The 16,260-nt window shown below is 55.7% G+C and overlaps 1 protein-coding gene and 1 long non-coding RNA gene across 3 annotated transcripts in view; both read right to left on the reverse strand.

The window, feature by feature from the left end:
* The window catches only part of ANGEL1 (angel homolog 1), a 50,378-nt gene extending 45,610 nt beyond the window's left edge, over positions 1 to 4,768 (reverse strand). Inside the window, exons 1-2 of one of the 2 annotated variants that reach the window (XM_053928564.2) lie at positions 4,378 to 4,768; positions 3,107 to 3,441 (exon numbers count right to left, since the gene is read on the reverse strand). Coding sequence is in view for 1 of the 2 variants with exons in the window: in XM_053928563.1 (XP_053784538.1) it covers positions 27 to 77 (51 nt within the window). In the remaining variant the exon portion in view is untranslated. Of the gene's footprint in view, positions 1 to 26; positions 93 to 3,106; positions 3,442 to 4,377 lie in introns of those variants that run through there. The other variant, XM_053928563.1, reaches the window with a different exon arrangement.
* A 3,847-nt stretch (positions 4,769 to 8,615) lies between these two features.
* LOC123480539 (uncharacterized) lies at positions 8,616 to 16,177 on the reverse strand. The gene is made up of 3 exons (XR_006656590.2): positions 15,228 to 16,177; positions 13,541 to 13,704; positions 8,616 to 10,477 (listed from the first exon to the last, which is right to left on the reverse strand). It is a non-coding gene; the product is annotated as an uncharacterized lncRNA (long non-coding RNA).
* Between the last annotated feature and the right edge of the window lie 83 nt (positions 16,178 to 16,260).

Below are 16,260 nucleotides of genomic sequence, written 5' to 3' on the forward strand. Positions count from 1 at the left end.
CCCAATCTCCCCGGGCCTTGGCTTACCCATCTGCATTGTGGCGCTAGTAGTAGAACCCACAGCATAGGAGTTATCATCGAGGATTAAGTGAGTTAATGCCCATAAGAGCATTTAGAGCTTTCCCTGGCATGTCACCGCAGGCGTGTTATCATACACTGTACCATAGGACACACATGCGTTTTATCACACATCACACAGACACACGCTGTTCCTTACTTATCATAAATGGGGTCACAGTGTCACGTCCCCCTGAACTGGCTTTGTGTCCGGCGGTCTTTCCAGGTGGGTGCAGTCAGGGCCATCGCAGTCTTTTTAGCTGCCACGGGGTACTTCACAGTATAGGAGTCTTGTGATTTAATCTCATTTTGGTGGACATCTATTCTCTCTGTTTTGCTACTACAAATGATACTGCCCCCAAGTTGCTCCTGCACACAGTGTTTGCCTGCACGCGTGCTCTCTCTGACAAGGGCTCGGTGGGGCCAACCCAGTGTGACTGCGGGCCGAAGGGCGCACGCATCCCGAACTTCACCCTACTGCCAAGCCCTTGACAACAACGTAACCCAGCTCTCTGCTCCTTCTCCGGGCCGACACCAAACCCTACCCACGTTCAGCGCTCTGCCAGGCAGAGACGCGTTCACAAACGGTCTCGCTTGGAGTTGAGCCCGTCTAAACATTCTCATCCATCAGCCATGAGGCTGCACTGGCGCTCAACATTATCCCCTTACCTTTCAAACCAGCCTCTTGTAAACGGTGAAGCCATAGCAACGAGCCTGGCCCAGAAAGAAGTGTCTGCGACAGAAAAGTCCTGGCAGGTCGGATGGTGGCAAGGAGGAAGCACAGAGCTGGTCGCAACTTCAGTGGACAGCACCAAGGTCAGGACTGCGAGAGAGCCAATAAAGTCTGGCTTGGTCTCAGCACCTCTGGGCTGCTACTGGTGGTGTGCCCTTCACCAGGCGAGCACCCTCTGGTTTTAGGGACCACCAGGGAGTGCGTCCTTGGCCGCCTCTTTAAGAGCCAGGAGGACAAATTGGAAACGCAATGGGGTTGCTAGGCGGCAGGGAAAGAGCAGCGGGGAGGAGGTCAGTGCACAAAGCAGTCGTCATAGTAATTGTAAACTCTGTCAAGGGGACAGATTTTGAGATGCAGGAGGTAGTGGCAGAGGGAACGGATGCTCACAAAATGAGGACGGGGCCTTTAGAAGCAAATGCCGAGGGGTCACACGGAGAGAACCAAGGATGGGAGACAGGGAGACCTGGCTTCTCCTCCAGGCCCCAGTACTATCTGGCTACCTGACCTTGGAGCTTCATGGTTCCACCTGAAAGTGGACAGCCGCAATAAAGGCTTCCCAGTCTGATGTAGGGGCCTACCATTCTGCATTTCTTTTTGAAACTCCTTGGGAAACTGGGGAGACATGAGGAGCTTAGCAAAAGAAGAGCAGGAGCAGCCAAGAACAGCACACAGAGAGTACGGGAGGTGGGCGTGGGATAAGTGAAAGGGTTTTGGTCAACCTCTTCAGCCATCTTTGTGGGTGAAGAAGGGCAGGACTGTCTCATACATCTCTCTAGCACCACATGGTGCCTGCCATATAGTAGATGCTCAATAAATACCTGTGGAATGAACAAATACATTCATCTGGCAATTGTGGTGGGCAGGCGGTGGAAAACGGGGGAAGTTTGGGGCACCCAGGAACTGACCCTTTAGAGCACCAGTGATGTGCTAGGTGGCACATAGGAGGAATCGAGTCACCAGCCCATTGGCGACGCTCTGCCACACCAAGGCTGGGGGCGGTGCTCAGGCCTCTCTGCACTCGGCAGAATTGTTGTTTGAAATAAGGTATGTTCCCCTGCCCACAGCATATTTTGCCCTTTTCCGTCCTTATTCAAGGTCTCAGCCTAAAGTTGCATTTCCATTGAGTGGGTGGTATATGGGCTCATAGTCCAAATTAGGACGATGAAAAGAAAATAAAGAGCCCTGGCTGGTGTGGCTCAGTGGATTGAGCTCCGGCCTGGGAACCAAAGGGTCGCTGGTTCGATTCCCAGACAGGGCATATGCCTGGGTTGCGGGCTGGGTTCCTGGGTGCGGGGTGCACAGGAGGCAACCACACATTGATGTTTCTCTCCCTCTCATTCTCTCTCCCTTGCCCTCTGTCTAAAAATAAATAAAAGCTTTAAAAAAAGAAAAGAAAGAAATGAGATAAGGAGTTTGAGGTCCGAAGCTCGTGCCCTCCATACCCATCGGGATGCGTAGATGCCTTTGCCCCCATTCCCCCAGTAAATCAAATCTGCTTGAAGTCAGGGACCATGTCTTTTAAGTCTATTATAATCCATAAAATTCTCCATCAAGCCTCCTGCCTGTAAGTGAGCATCCAGTCACTACTGGTGTCTGGGTGGAGCCCTGAGGACAAGGAGACTGTGAAAGTATCAAAATCTGTTATGAAATGAAGATTATATGTCAACAAAAACTGCAGTTTTCTCAAGATGCTGTTATTCATCCTTTGCACAAAAATTAAAAGTAATTTTTTAATCAAATGTTATTTTTCGCTTGAGAAGCTATTGGGGAATTGTGGCTATACAAGGAAGCTGAAATCTGCCCCCTTCAGCCCCGACTTCCCAGGCCACCCCCCTTGACACCGCCAGCCCCAAGTAAGTGAAGGGCCGCCCCGCCCAAAACCTGTCTGCAACATCCCTGCAGCCTTCCCAATGGTGGAGTAGTTCCTACTTGTGGCCACTAGGTGGCAGGTCAGCTCCAAAAGTGCTCTTAAACGCTGTGCGCGGAGCTCACAGACAGCTTTGCCCTCTGTGCCATGCACTTTCTTTGATCTCTCAAACTTCTGCTCCTGAGGAGCCTGGCACGAAATCTGAGCCCCAAAGGGCCCAGAAGACGGACTCCTGGGCAGACCTCTCCAAGGCTCAGTATGGATCAAGGTTACTAACAGCTACCCTGCACTTTTGTTGTAAAGAAGAGACTCGGGCAGCCAGTAAAAGCTCCATAAACATTCCCCTCCCGCAGTCAGCCCACCCCGGAGTGGGGCAAGACCATAGGCGAGACCATGTGGGGAGGACTGCCCGAGGCAGCGCCCTCTGGTGATGTTCTGACACACACTTACCCAGCTTGCCAAGTGAGGAGGACTTTCCAGCAGGAGGACCCCAGCAGGAGCTCAAGACCAAGGTGCTGGTAGAGGGGCTTTGCAGCCGTAGGACAGGCCACCAGGTCAAAGGTGGCCTGGAGGCGTTGGCTCACATGCCCACACTGAAAGGGGCCGGCTGCAGCCCGGGAAACGGCACCCTGGGCGTGCCCCTCCTCCCGTGCCAGGTTCAGGGTGGCTTCCTGCACTCGCTCCTTGCATTCTTGCAGCGGCCCTGGGCCATGAAGTCTGTCGTCCCCACTTCACAGCTTGGAGAATGGAGGCATGGAGAAACAGAGCATCTTGACCAAGGTCTCCTGTGAGCAAGTGGCAAGGCTGAGCTTCAGACTCTAGAAATAAGGTTCTTTTTCTTTGAGGTCTTAACCACTGCACTTCCCTGCCCCTCTGTGGCTTTCCCACAGCTTCGTATCAACAAGGGGAAGTTTAAATGCACTTGCTCTGCTTACATGCTTTCTGAAACAAAGTGAGGAATAACTTGGTTGATAAACACACATGATCTCCAAGGCCAGGCTGGACTGGCCAATGGGAAGGCAGATGGTGATGCTCTATTGTGGCCAATTTCTCAAGGTCAGGTTGATATGCCCTCCCTGCCCCCTGCATTGCTCAGAAATTGTACCCGGGAGGCGGGGTGGGAGAAGAGAAGGAAGTGTGTGGAATATCTCTGAGTTCCAGAAGCATAAAGAGGTTAAGCATGCAGATTCTGGCATTTGACAGTTCTGGGTTTAAATTCCTCCTGGCTTCACCAATCACCAGCTTTGTGACTTGAGCAAGCCACTCAGCCTCTCTGAATCCCAATGTCCTCATCTGTAAATAGAGATAATAATGGCACCCCCTCCTGCATATGGTTGCTGTGAAGATTTGATGAAATCATACACGTGAAACCCTGAGCCCAAGGCCTGGCACACACTAGTACTTAATGTGAGCATGACCTCATGGCAGAGGGAGGGGTGCAGGGAGCTATCGGTCCAGCAGGGCACATTCGGGGCCAAGCTGAGCGGCCACCTTTGAAACACCCAAGTATTAGGGAAACAATGGGAATCGTTCCAATCTCAAGCTTTGATCTAAGGCTGGCATAAAATCAAGAGTTTGCCCAGAATCCTTAGCATTGGAGGGAGGTGGGAGGACCAGGGACCAGCAGCACTATGTGGGCGATGCAGGGGACATAGTGGACATCTGGCATTTTTCTTGGCTGCTGAGGTCTGAACCCCCTTCCTGGGTTGGGGAAACCTCACCTTACAGGCCCTAGGAGGGCTAGCAGTGACTTGCAGCTGGACCTCAGGACCATGCATGCCTATACGACTCCGACTCTCTGGGCTGCACTCAGAACCGAGGCCCACAGAGAAGTCCTTCTGACAGCTGTGCCCTTGCTGCGGGATGGTGTCCTGGGAGCAGCGATGCCGGTGGGCTTGTTCAGGTCCAGGGCCTGCGGGTCAGTGGGTCAACGGAGCAAGCCGCAGCCTCTGCTGTGTGGTCCCGGTGGGAGCTGCCGTGTCCAGGCTGCCTTGTCAAGCAGGGGGCTTGGGATTGTTTAAAACAAAACAAAAGAAAACAATGATTGGCAAGGGAAGCTTGTGTCTCAAACACTGGCTACTGGCGGTGGCCTTGAACTAAAGAAAAGAAACAGTTTTCCTTAAGGAAGCAGACATCCTGGCTTGGGCGGTGGGGGGGCACCTTGGGCCCTGTGGTGCCTTTTAAGGAGTTGTTTTGCCACCACTTTAGGGAGGCCTTGGTGAACTGGCCTGGGGCCGCCAGCCTGGCTGGCTGGCTGGCTGGCTGCTGCGGAGACCGGATGAATGAGACAGAGCTCTGGGTCTGTGTGTGCACGTTGCTGTGGCAGGATCGGGAACAGAATGGGCTTTCCCCCCCAGTTCCTGGCACAAGCTTCAAAACCCCTTGGAATTTCCTGAGTGAGAAGTTAGTATCTGTTATGCTAATGAGGTGACTCAGGGCAGGGGAGAGGGGTGGATAGTTTATTGACTGGCTGGTCACCAGAAAGACCAACCGCAGGAGGAGAAGTTGACATTTCAGCCAACAGAAGGAAAGGGGGGTAGGAAGTGGGTGCAGTCCTGCAGCCCCTGTTCAAATCACACCCTGTAAGGAAACCCCAGTGAAACTCTGGACACAGCTGCTTTGTGGCGCTTCCTGGGGAGTGAGCACCTCAGTGTGCTGGGGGGGGGGAGCACCCTGAACTCCACAGGGAGGGGGCACAAAGAAGCTCTGCACTCCCTGCCAGATCTTCCCTGCGTGTCTCTTCGTTCGGCTGCTCCTGAGTCACATCCTTTATAATAAAACTGTAATCATAGCACTTCCAGTGAGTTCTGTGAGTCATTCCAAAGAATTAGAAACATTGAGGGAGGGCACGGGAGCCCCCTAGTTTGGAGCGGGCCGGTCAGAAGTGCAGGTGCCCTGGGGACCCCACTTGCAGCTGGCCTCTGAAGCGCGGGTAGTCTGTGGGGGACTGAGCCCTTAACCTGAGGAGTCTGCTGCTAGTGGTTAGCGTGAGAGCTGAACTGCAGTACACCCCAGATGTTATCTCAGGCGCAGTGGAAATGGAACGCGTATGTGCAAAAGCGTGCTCACACTTGAATTAGAAACACAGGGCATGTGTGCTCAAACACGCCCAAGCCCAAGTAGAGGGCAGCCGGCTTCCTAACAGACGTGCTTTGCAGCAGTCACTACGGCCTAGTGTGCGCTCCTGGCCGTGCCCCTGTTTTCCCAGCAGAGGGCGCTCCAACCTCACAAGTCCCCCAACCCCCCCCCCCCCACTCCCCCACCCCGCGACCTCAGCTGTCTAAGGCAGGGTTGGGGAACTCAAAACAAGAAAATAGAACCCCAGGCTGGCTCGGGAAAATTAAATTCTCCTTCCGTACCTGGAAAAGGCAACCATACTAATGGCTTCCGCAACACAGGTCACACCCGGGAAGAAATCTCTGGGCCTAACTGCCCTCCAGGGCCAACCCAGGTTCTGGGGGGCTGAGCCTAAGCAATTTGAAAAATACAAATTTACAATGTTAGGCATAGAAAGTCATGTTCATTTAGAATGAGGAAAACATCAGAACAAAGAAGAAATGGTTATAAAGCTGGCAATGGCATAAACCTCAGACCCTCCCAGGGCCTGGGAAGGGGCATCCTTGAGTGAGGGTCTCTGCAGCTGGAACATGTCTGCTTGGCAAGCCCACCCGCCAGCATCATCCCATCACCCCGGCCACCCCACCCCCACCCCCACAGTAACCACACACCTCCTGGAGCAACTCCAGGTGGCTTCCTGAGCCCATCCTGCTGCAAAAACTGGCTGAGAGGACTCAGCTCCGGGGGTTCTGTCCACGGGAGCTGCTTGTCCACTTCTCCGCACCTCTCTCTTCACTGCTGTCCTTCAGGCAGCCACTTGTAGCCCCACTGTGAACGTGTGGGGACACTGTCCCTCCGTCGCTGCCATGCCGGAGGCTGCTGCCTCTGTCCCATCTGCCTTCTGGGGAGCTCTAGAAAGTTTTCAGGTCTTCTCCTTCCTTGAGTCCTGGCTCCACACTGGGTCCTCAATCCACTTAATGTTATTTCAAGACCGTAAAACAGCCCCCCAAATGAATTGCGCCACGGGCCAGAATGGAAGCACGCTGTAAATGCAGGTGCTTCTTCCGGAAAAGGCCTCCTGTTGGCGCATTCCAGCTACCCAACCCACACGGGGACAGACCCTTCCAGCTTCCAGGACCCACGCCATACAGGGCAGACGAGGGAGTAAATCAGCTCCTTCCGTGAAGCCATGGCCTGTTCTGCCCCCTTTCCAGCTTGGGCTGAGTGCAGAGCTCCACTGGGGTTTGCTGCAGGGACCTGCACTAGTCTGGCAGCAGTTTGTCTAGGGAGCCCTTGGGTGACAGGGAGGCAGTGGAGTCCAGTGGTTAGGGCCATGGGCTCAGCATCAGGCTGCCCTGTGTTGGAATCCTGGCCCAACCGCCTCCTTCCTTCCTCCCTCCCTCCCTCTTTCCCTTCTCCTTCCCCGGCTCTTTCCCTTCCTTCCTTCCTATATTATTTATGGAGGACCTACTATGTGCCAGGCACTGTGTGGCACCAGGGTTACAGCCTTGAGCACTGCATCGGCCAGGGGCGAATTTACACGGCAGCTTGACTCCAAGATGTGACCTTAAGCCCTAAGGCACACAGTCAACAAATAGCCAAGCAAACATTGCCATTGTAACAACTTCTCGGAAGGGAAGGCACAGCGCAGGGGACAACGTGGTGGCCACGTGGACTGGAACCACTTTCCTCAGTTAGTCTGATTCTCAGTATGTAGCAACAGGCCCTACCGCCTCTGGCTGCGTGAGAACCAGCGGGACACTGCACGGAGCGCTCAGCCCGGGCCAGGCCGCCCAAGTGCTGCTGGCCAGGAGGGAGGGGTGGTGGGCCTGGGGCCTGGGGATGAGGCTGTGGCTGAGGAAAGAGGTCTTGCACCAGCTGTGGCCTGAGGGGTCAGCTGGGGCAGAGCTGTCTGGCCCCTGTCTGGCCCACCTTCCCTCTTGCCTGGCATTGCCCAGCAAGTGGAGGGATCATTTCTGGTTCCTAGACAGGCCGTGATGGCCCAGCTGCCACTGCCTGAGTCGAGCAAAATTCCCAGGTCATTCCTAGACCCAGGCCCTGATGCTCCCCCTGTCTTAGGGGACTGAACAGCCCAAGGGCAGTCACCCCTCCAGGTGGGCGCAGAGCCAGCTGCCGGGCAGCAGAGACAAAGAACAAAGCTATGAGACTTGGCTGCACGGAGGCCTGGTCTGGAGCTGGCAAAGCAGCCCTGAACATCCCTTCTCCCTCTCCGGAGGAAGAATGACACAAATGGGGAACAGAAGGCCGGGGCGGGAACTTCTCTGCCACCCGCCACCCGCCCAGAGCACTGGGGTTAGCACACTGTGGCCAGCTGGGGGGAGCCTGGACCCAGTGGCCACCTCTGGCCCTCCCCTGGTTGTCTGGGATGGGTGGTACTACGCAGGATGGAGAGACCCCAGGCTTCCCTGCTGCCTCAGTTTCTCTAGGAGGAAGGTCAGGATGAGGCATCAGACGCAGGCCACCAAGGACAGGGTGAGACGTCTGCCCAGACACGTCCTCCACCCAAAGTCTCAAAGACCTTCTTGGGTCCAGGAGAGGGAGGGGGTGGGGCGGAGAAGGGCCAGGATTTTCTGGGAGCAGGGTGGTTTCGTGGGCACAAGCTGTGCAGTCACACAGGCCCCCATACAGAGAGGGGCCCGGGCCTTGGCTTCGTGTTCTTTCGCCACCGTCTTAAAGTTCGTAATGATTTTTACCAGTTTGTGTGTTTGGGCCTGAGGGCGTGGACACTCGTCCATACAGGGTCTGGGAAGCGGAGTCGGCGGGCGTCGGAGCGCCAACACGCCATCTTCCCTCAGCAGCTGCCATGACAGCGAACAGGCCTTCCCTGGGCTTCAGCGGGGGGGGGGGGGGGGGGGGGGGGGGGGGGGGCAGAGGATTTGGGTTTCCAGAAGAGAGAAAGAATAGCCCCAACCTCCACAGGCTGCAGGTAAGGCCAGGAAGAAAGAAAGGCAGGGGCCAGAGGAGGACATGCCTCTTCTCCTTAGGCCCCAGGCTGCCTCTTCCACAGATGGGGTTGTGGGGAGCTGGAACTCACCACTGGAGGAGGCTGCGGGTATGAAGCCATAGGGCAGAGCGGGGAGGGAGGAGAGGGGGGAGGCGGGTGAGGCCTCAGAGCCAGGAGAAAGGCTCCTCTGGGGCCTCAGCCAGCAGCACCAGCCCAGGCCCGCTCTGGCCTCTGGTCTCTAGCCAGGAGGTAATTCAGAAATTTCTCCAGATGCTGCTGGGGCCTGCTGGCCTTGCTCCCCAGCCTGAGCCAGCCTGCAGGGGCTGGGCAGACTCCTGGTCCCCACCCCCCAGCTGCAGGCCAGCTGCTCCTCCCCCTCACTCACAGCTGGTCCAGGGTCAGATGGTGCCTGCCTGCCGGGAAAGGAGCTGGCAGGAGGGGACCCAGGGCTGGGGAGGATCCAGGCTTCATGGAAGAGGGTGGAGAAGGGGACTTAACCTTGTGTGGGGGCAGTGTGGGGGAAGAGGGGAGATTTAGCCTTGGGAGGGTCTGCCTGGGGCCCAGCCTGGAGCCTGTCCAGCTCTCAGAAACCAGGCCTGGCAGTCTGCCTTCCTTGGCAGAGACTGGCCAGGCCAGGCAGGAGCCAGGAGCCCCCAGGCAGGACTTGTCTCAACACTCCCACCTTCCGTGCCTGAGGCTGAGACCTGGCTACAGCAGACTCCATCCTGGGCATCTGTCTCCTAGGCTCAGGGCCTGCTACTCCAGCCTAAAATGCAAATACGCCCCAGAGCCTCACTCCCTGGGCATCCCTTCAGCTTTCATTCTTCACATTGTGGGAAGTTTGTGGCTGGCCAACCTGCGAAAGACCCAGAGGAAAGGGCGAGGGAGGGGATTCGGTGAAATTGGCCAGGAAGACTTGCTTCTGTTGGGGAGGACAGAAGTGGGCAAAAGAGTAGATGAACTTCCCAGTTTTAAAATGTGTCCTGGGCAGGCTTCCCTGCCATGGCCCACTTGCCAATCTCCGCCTCCCTCCACATTCTTCCCCTCCCTTCTACTCCCCACTCAGGCCGGCATGGTGGCTTTCTTGGGCCCCCTTACACTTCTGAGACCTTTCATGGTTTCAAAGGTTTGCCAAGGCCCTTCTATTTTGCCGCTCTCCTTCCCTGTCCCCTCCCATTGCTGCAGACAGGGAAACCGAGGCTAAGAAAAGTTAGGCGAGGTCAACAGCTCAGTGACAATGACAACCAGCTTCAGAGCTGCCAACCTCACAGAGGTCCTCCCTGGAGAGGGCGGCATAGCCCTGGAGTCAGATCCCAGCCTTGCCACTCACTGGCCACAGGGCCTTGGGCCAAACACTGGATGTCTCCCAGCTGTGGCTTCTCACTGTAAAGCAGGGAACTAAGAGTCCCTCCCAGGGTCACTGAACGCAGACTTCACTGGGGATTATAAAGGGCTTGTTTCAAGCCCGGCTCAAAGTTGTCACTCAGCTGGTACTGTCCACCCCTGACCCAAGCTGTATCCCCACGTACCTGCTGCTCGGTGGCAATTCCAACTCTCAGGCTCAGGGTGCTCTCAAGCTGGAAGGGACCAGGGCACACCGCTGGATTGGCTTCCCAAGACCCCGCTGGAGCCCCGGCCCTCGACTCGGTGGAGCCTCCACGGCGGGTCCTCCATTGCCATTCCTCAGCCCCAAGGCCAGCCCGGCAAACTGTCTCTGAACTCTGAAGGCCCCATTCTAGTTGCCTTCCATCGCAGAAGGAATCCAAAAGTATCTCGACCCACCTCCAGGACTACCAAATCTACAAAAACATCAGGACACAAGTCTTCTTTCATGATGTTGTTTAAGAATAAGAAGGTCCTGGGACAGGCCTCTCCATCTGCAGGGCCTCGGAGGGGCCCCTCTGGTTGCCCTGGACGGCAACTCCGCCATCCGCTCCCTCCTGACCAGCGATCTTCCTTAACCTGCCCCCACCGCCACCTGCTGTTTCTCCACCCACCTGACCCAGGTTTTCCCCAAGCAGAGTTTTTATCCTTGTTGTGCCGTTCTCCCGTTTTCACCTGTTCCTGCCTGAGGCCTGACCCTTGGCCCTGACCTCCAGCCATGAGCTCTAGTACCAGGGGACTCCGGCTGCGAGAGGGCCTGTGGTCCACGCTGTTGTGAATTGCACGTGGTTAAGGGGGGTGAGGACACAGAAGGTCTCAGAACACAGGCTCCACCCCCATAAGCTCAGGGACCTCGGGCATTTGCCCTGGGACAAGGGTTACCTCATTTGGCAGCCTGAAGGTGTGGGGGGCAGCTTGTGTCAATGGGGTAGGGGAGGGGGCAAGAGAAGACAGTGAAAACCAAATGACACGGACCAGCCTGATGCCTGGCCAGGCCACCAGAATAGCAGATGACTCGAGCCCTGGCCTGCCTTTCCCTGTGGCCGGCAATAGCGACTGTGGTGTTAAGCGTGGAAACAGGTGATTAAATGGGTGTTCTCATCCTCTGCGCAGTCACAACATTCATGTGGGGCTGCGGGGGGGGGGGGGGGGTAGAGAGCAAGATGGGCGCTGGCCCTGCAGGGTGCCCCGAGGCTGAGGTGAGGCGGAACCGGCTCAGCCTCCAGAGATCCCGTGGGCTCCGTGATTCAGCAGAGTGCAGACACCTGGGAGGGCGTGAGTCTCCGGTCCTACTCAGCACGGAGCATGGAGGGACTGGGCAGGAAACTTGGACCCTCCGTAGGGAGCTAAGGAAGGACAAGGGCACAGGCTTTGTCCTCAGACAACTGGGTCCAAACCCTGATTCAGACGCTTCCGTCACCTTTCCCCACTGCGTCTCCGTTTTGTCACCTGTAAAGTGGCAACCACGGGCGTTGGTGAGGAGTAAGTTCTGCACGTGGTCTTCTGTCACTTAGGCTTCATCACGTCTGTGTGCGTGGCATACATTACGTGTGCGTGTAGAGCTGCGTGCGTGTCTAACAAAGCCGTGAAACATAGTCGGTGTCCAACACGTGTTAGGTGTCTCTCCACTGAGGATGGCAGCGTCCCCCGTGGGCTTGCCCCACTCTCCCTGCCCAAGAAAGAACCCCTGCACTTTTCGGGAAAGAACCATTGGGGTGAATCTTGGCTTGTCATCTCATAAGGTCCCTTTGCTTCAAGAGATCCATGGGGGTCCTGGGCGGTCATCCTGGGATGGGCAGAGAAGCTCAGCCTGCTGGATCCCCAGTGCAGAAATTCCTGGGCCCGCCTGGCCTCAGTTTCCCAGGGACATTTTTCCACATTCCCGCATTCCTTGGAGGCTTTCTAGCCGGCCTCCAAGAGCTACAGCCAGAAAGCTGTGCGCTGGTCCCTCTGCTCTTAGTTACTCAAACTGAACTGGGGCCTCTAGTGTCTGCCCCACTGAGGATTCAGCCCAGCTAGTGAGACGGTCCAGGTAAAGTTCTCCCCCAGCCCCAGCCTTCTTCCTCTCCGACCTGGAGACCATCTCCATCCTGGGGGTTGGTGGGAAAAGGGGCAAAAAAAAAGGGGGGGGATAATTAGTTTTGCCTGATTATACTCGTATCTCCCAAATCATTCCTTCCATCTTCAACTTTTAAAAAAATGAAAAAACCACAAGCTTGAAACCTCTATTCATCATCTTGCCGCCCGATGGCTGAGGAACGTCCTGGGGTTAAGTCATCAGCCAGTACCCGCCGTCAGCTGACAATCCCAGGGAGAGAGCTGAGCAGCCCCAGGAGCCTGTGCTGAGCTGTCAGACTCACCACTGGCTGCGATCTGGGGTGCAGAGCCAACGGGTGAGCCTCTAAGGGGAGAGGCTGAGGGCTGCCTCCTTCCTCTTCCAAGGAAATGGAGAAGATGATGGCCACGCTCAGCTCAGCCACGGGTCCGTTGGCTTTCTGTACCGTCCCCAGCCCAGCTCCTTTCAAGAGTCTCACTCAGATCCTGCTCCGGGCTCTTCCTCTCACTCACCAGGGGCTCCACACCCCGGTCCAGAAGATGAGCTTAGAGCTGCAGAGACTTGGCTTTACCTGCTTCTGCACTGACCACCCACATGACCTCAACAGGTTGCTTAAAACTATGAGCGGCAGTTTGCTTGCCTGTAAAAGGGAAGCAGTGCGCATGCATCCCTCTTAGGGTGGTGAGATTAGACAAGATAGTGCGTGTCAAGGGCTGACCACGGTGCCTGCCTCAGAGTCCAGAGAGGCTAGCTCTTTTTCTTCTTATTACCATTGTCCCCATCACTGCAAGGAAACAAGTCAATAAGCAGCTCCCCAGCGGAGCCATTTAGGGGAGGCCTGCAGGGCAGCTGGCCAGACGCTCACCCGGGAGGAGGCTCAAATGCTGGGCGCTAAAACCCTGCTGGGCCCGTAACAGGACTGAGAAAGCCGTGTTCTCCAGCATCTCCCCAGGAAGAGGACCCGCTCTGACAAGCTTTTTGGGAGTGGAGATAGACCCTCGCCAAGGAGTATGCTCAGCACAGGAGCTGATGACTAAACCACCGTCTGAGGAAGATGTGTGCTCACCGGCAGGGCGTTTGTTGGTGGAAAGAGGTCGGCAACTTGGGGCAGAGCCAAACTGCCCAGGAGAACTGAGGCTGCTGTGGGTCTCTACCTGGACGCCCTCACTCAGGGATCCGCCTCCCCACCAAGCAAATATTGAACAAGGACTTAAATAACATCGTGTGAAGGCATCTGGACTATGAACATTCCAGGACACCCCAAGTCCCAGCCTGGTCCCCCTGCCTCTCAGGGCCTGCTCCCAGCAGGAGTTACCTAGTCAGATATCGAGATGGGGTGAAGCCCGGAAGTGGGTAGGGGCGGGGTCCAGGGAAGCAATGTTTTCAAGCCCCAGCCTTTGGTCATCTTCTCTGAACAGCTCACCCTCTTGCTGTCTGAGGTTTGCCCAGAGCGGGGCTACTCAGAGTGTGGTCTGGCTCCTCCGCGAACTCCTCCCTCGGATCCAGATGAGATCAGCACCGAAATTGTCAGCAGGCATTTAGGTCTTTTCAGAGCAATTCAACAGAGTCATTTTATGTCCATTGAATCTAATAATAAAAAATTTTGGCTTGTATTTTTTATGTCTCTTTGTTCCTTTCATTTTTTTTCCAGCCATTCTTTTGTGTTATATTTTACAAAAGAAATGGCTTGTCATTAATGAGAAATTAAAAAGAAAACAATTGGGCCTCGACCACAGAGAGCTGGAGAAACTCAGCTCCAGATGTCTTTTCTTCTTAGTCGTAGAGATCTTCATGTCAACATACTACATTGTGCTCAGGGAGAGGGGGCACGGGGGGGGGTGGGGGGCGGGGGGGTGTGTGTGAAAGGCCCCGCCCCCCACCCTCCCCCCAGCAACACCTGAACCTGGTCAGCTCCCTTCCCCTTCCTGCTCACGACCCTCTCCCCTCCCCTGAAAACCATAGCACTTTCTGTCTCCCCCACTCATTTGGCCACTTACCTAATTAAAAAGCAGTAATGACTGAGTGCAAGGCTTTGTGCTGTGAAATTGGACATGCATGCCCTCGAGCTGGCCTCTCTGGCTGCTTTCAGCCTCTGTTGCCGACACATGACCACTTGTGTGTGTGAGAAATCCTCCACTCTTAGCTTTGAGGCTCCCCGGGCACTGAACCCACTACCCGCCCTTCTCAGCGCCCACCCCTGCTGAGCGCAGGGCGACTGCAGGAGGCAGATGTACAAATACACAAGCAGACCCAGCAGTGGAACTGCCCCGGGTCTTGGCAGCGGGTGGGGCAACGGAGGGACAGAGACACTTTTCTTCCACATTCAGTTAGTTCCAAGTACCAGGACTTTTTTGTGTTAAAACATATTGATTTTTTTAAGTCATACACGTAGAAGATAAGACATTCAAAACCAACAGAGAGCAGACAGTGGAAAGGGGGTGTGGCAGGACCCCCCTTTGAAAGTAGCCAGTCCTACTCTCCCTTCAAAGATGTCGGCGGCCTCTACGGGCACTGCCGTGCAGCCCCAGCCCCCGTTTTTCCCACCCGTGAGCACGCAGCCCCCCACCCCACCCCTTCTGCACTGAGTCCTTCCTGTTTTCTCCACAGATCCTACAGCCCGTTCTCACCTGATGTCCCCGGAACCTTCTTTCTCACGGACCCAGAGCTAGAAGGTTCCCCGAAACCTTCTCTGCCAGGGACGCCCAAACAGGGCCTCAGGTGCAGGTACCTGCCTGCTGTGTTAAGAGTCACCTGAGACAGATCTGGGGCCACACCCCTGGCCAGGGGTTAGCAGAGGGTACCTGGAATCTTTCTTGAAAACTTTGCACCTGGGAATCTCAGGCGAGCCTCACACACTGCAAGACTTAGAACTGGCTGGTTATCCACTCCTGTCTAGTTAGAGTGAGGAAACTGAGGCTCGGGGAGGGGAGCCGATTGCTCGGGCCACACAGGAAGGCAGTGGCAGGGAGGCACCCAGCCTGGGATGGTGCACGTTCCATGCACCGGGCCTTAGAGCCCGCATCAGCTTCCTAGGGCTGCCATAACTAATTACCACAAATAACTAATTACCACAAACTAGGTGACTTAGGACAACAGAAATGTATCCTCACAGTTCAGCAAGCCGGAAGTCCGAAACCGAAGGGCTGGCAGGGTCTCGTTCCTTCTGAAGGCTCCAGGGGAGGATCTTTCCTGGTCTCATCCAGTGGCAGGTGGCCCCAGGCACTCCCTGACTTGTAGACGCATCACTCTAGTCTCTGCCTTCGCCATAAGGTGGCTTTCTTCCCTGTGTGTCCCTGTGCGTCCTCTCATCTTCTTACAAGGACACCAGTCATTGAATTCTGGGCTTACTCTAAATCTAGGGTGATTATACCTCGAGATCCTTAACGTTACATCTGCAAAGACCCTGTTCCCAAATATGGTCACATTCTGAGGTTCCAGGTGGACATAAATTTGGGGGAGACATTATTCGCTACATAGCCTTCCTTCATAAAAGGTTCCATGGGCAGGCTGAAGGCCTATTCTGGGCTCCCAACACCCAGCTTCAGAGGTGCCTTAAATGCCGGGTGCGGTGGACCCAGAGGGCAGCGTCTGGCCAGGCATAGCGATCCCCTGTGCCAGGTTGGCCCCCAGCTGCTATAACCCCGCATCTGAGAATTAACTCAGCCTACTGGAGCTGCCTGGCCTGAAGTGTTGGTTATTTGTAGACAGAGGCAGTGGCCGAATGACACTGGTGCACACGAGCCAGTCTCCTTGCCTCCAGAGGGGACAAACTTGGTGGCACCATTCATACTCCAAAGCTTTCTGCAGGATGGGTGGAGAGAGACCTCAGCTGAATCCCCCCAATTACCAAGCATTGTCCCTGTCCCCTCCTGCTTCCCTCACTCCTTACAAGTTCACCTGAGAGCCTCCCTCAAAAACGTACTTGCATAAGAATCCTCGCCTCAGGCTCTGCATCAAGGCAACCCTACCTAAAGCAGTGTGGGGAGAAGACCCTGTGTGAGAGGTAGGGGAGCAGAGGTGGTGGCTGTCCTTCCTGAGTCAGCAAACCCCCCCAGCCCTCCCTCTGCGTTCACTGGGTGAGCGCGCCTTGGGCACCAGGCGCACTGGAAGTGGAGAGGGTGGGGTGGGTGTGGCAGAGGAGGG

This window comes from Desmodus rotundus, chromosome 7, assembly GCF_022682495.2.
Source record: "Desmodus rotundus isolate HL8 chromosome 7, HLdesRot8A.1, whole genome shotgun sequence".
Classification (NCBI taxonomy): domain Eukaryota; kingdom Metazoa; phylum Chordata; class Mammalia; order Chiroptera; family Phyllostomidae; genus Desmodus; species Desmodus rotundus.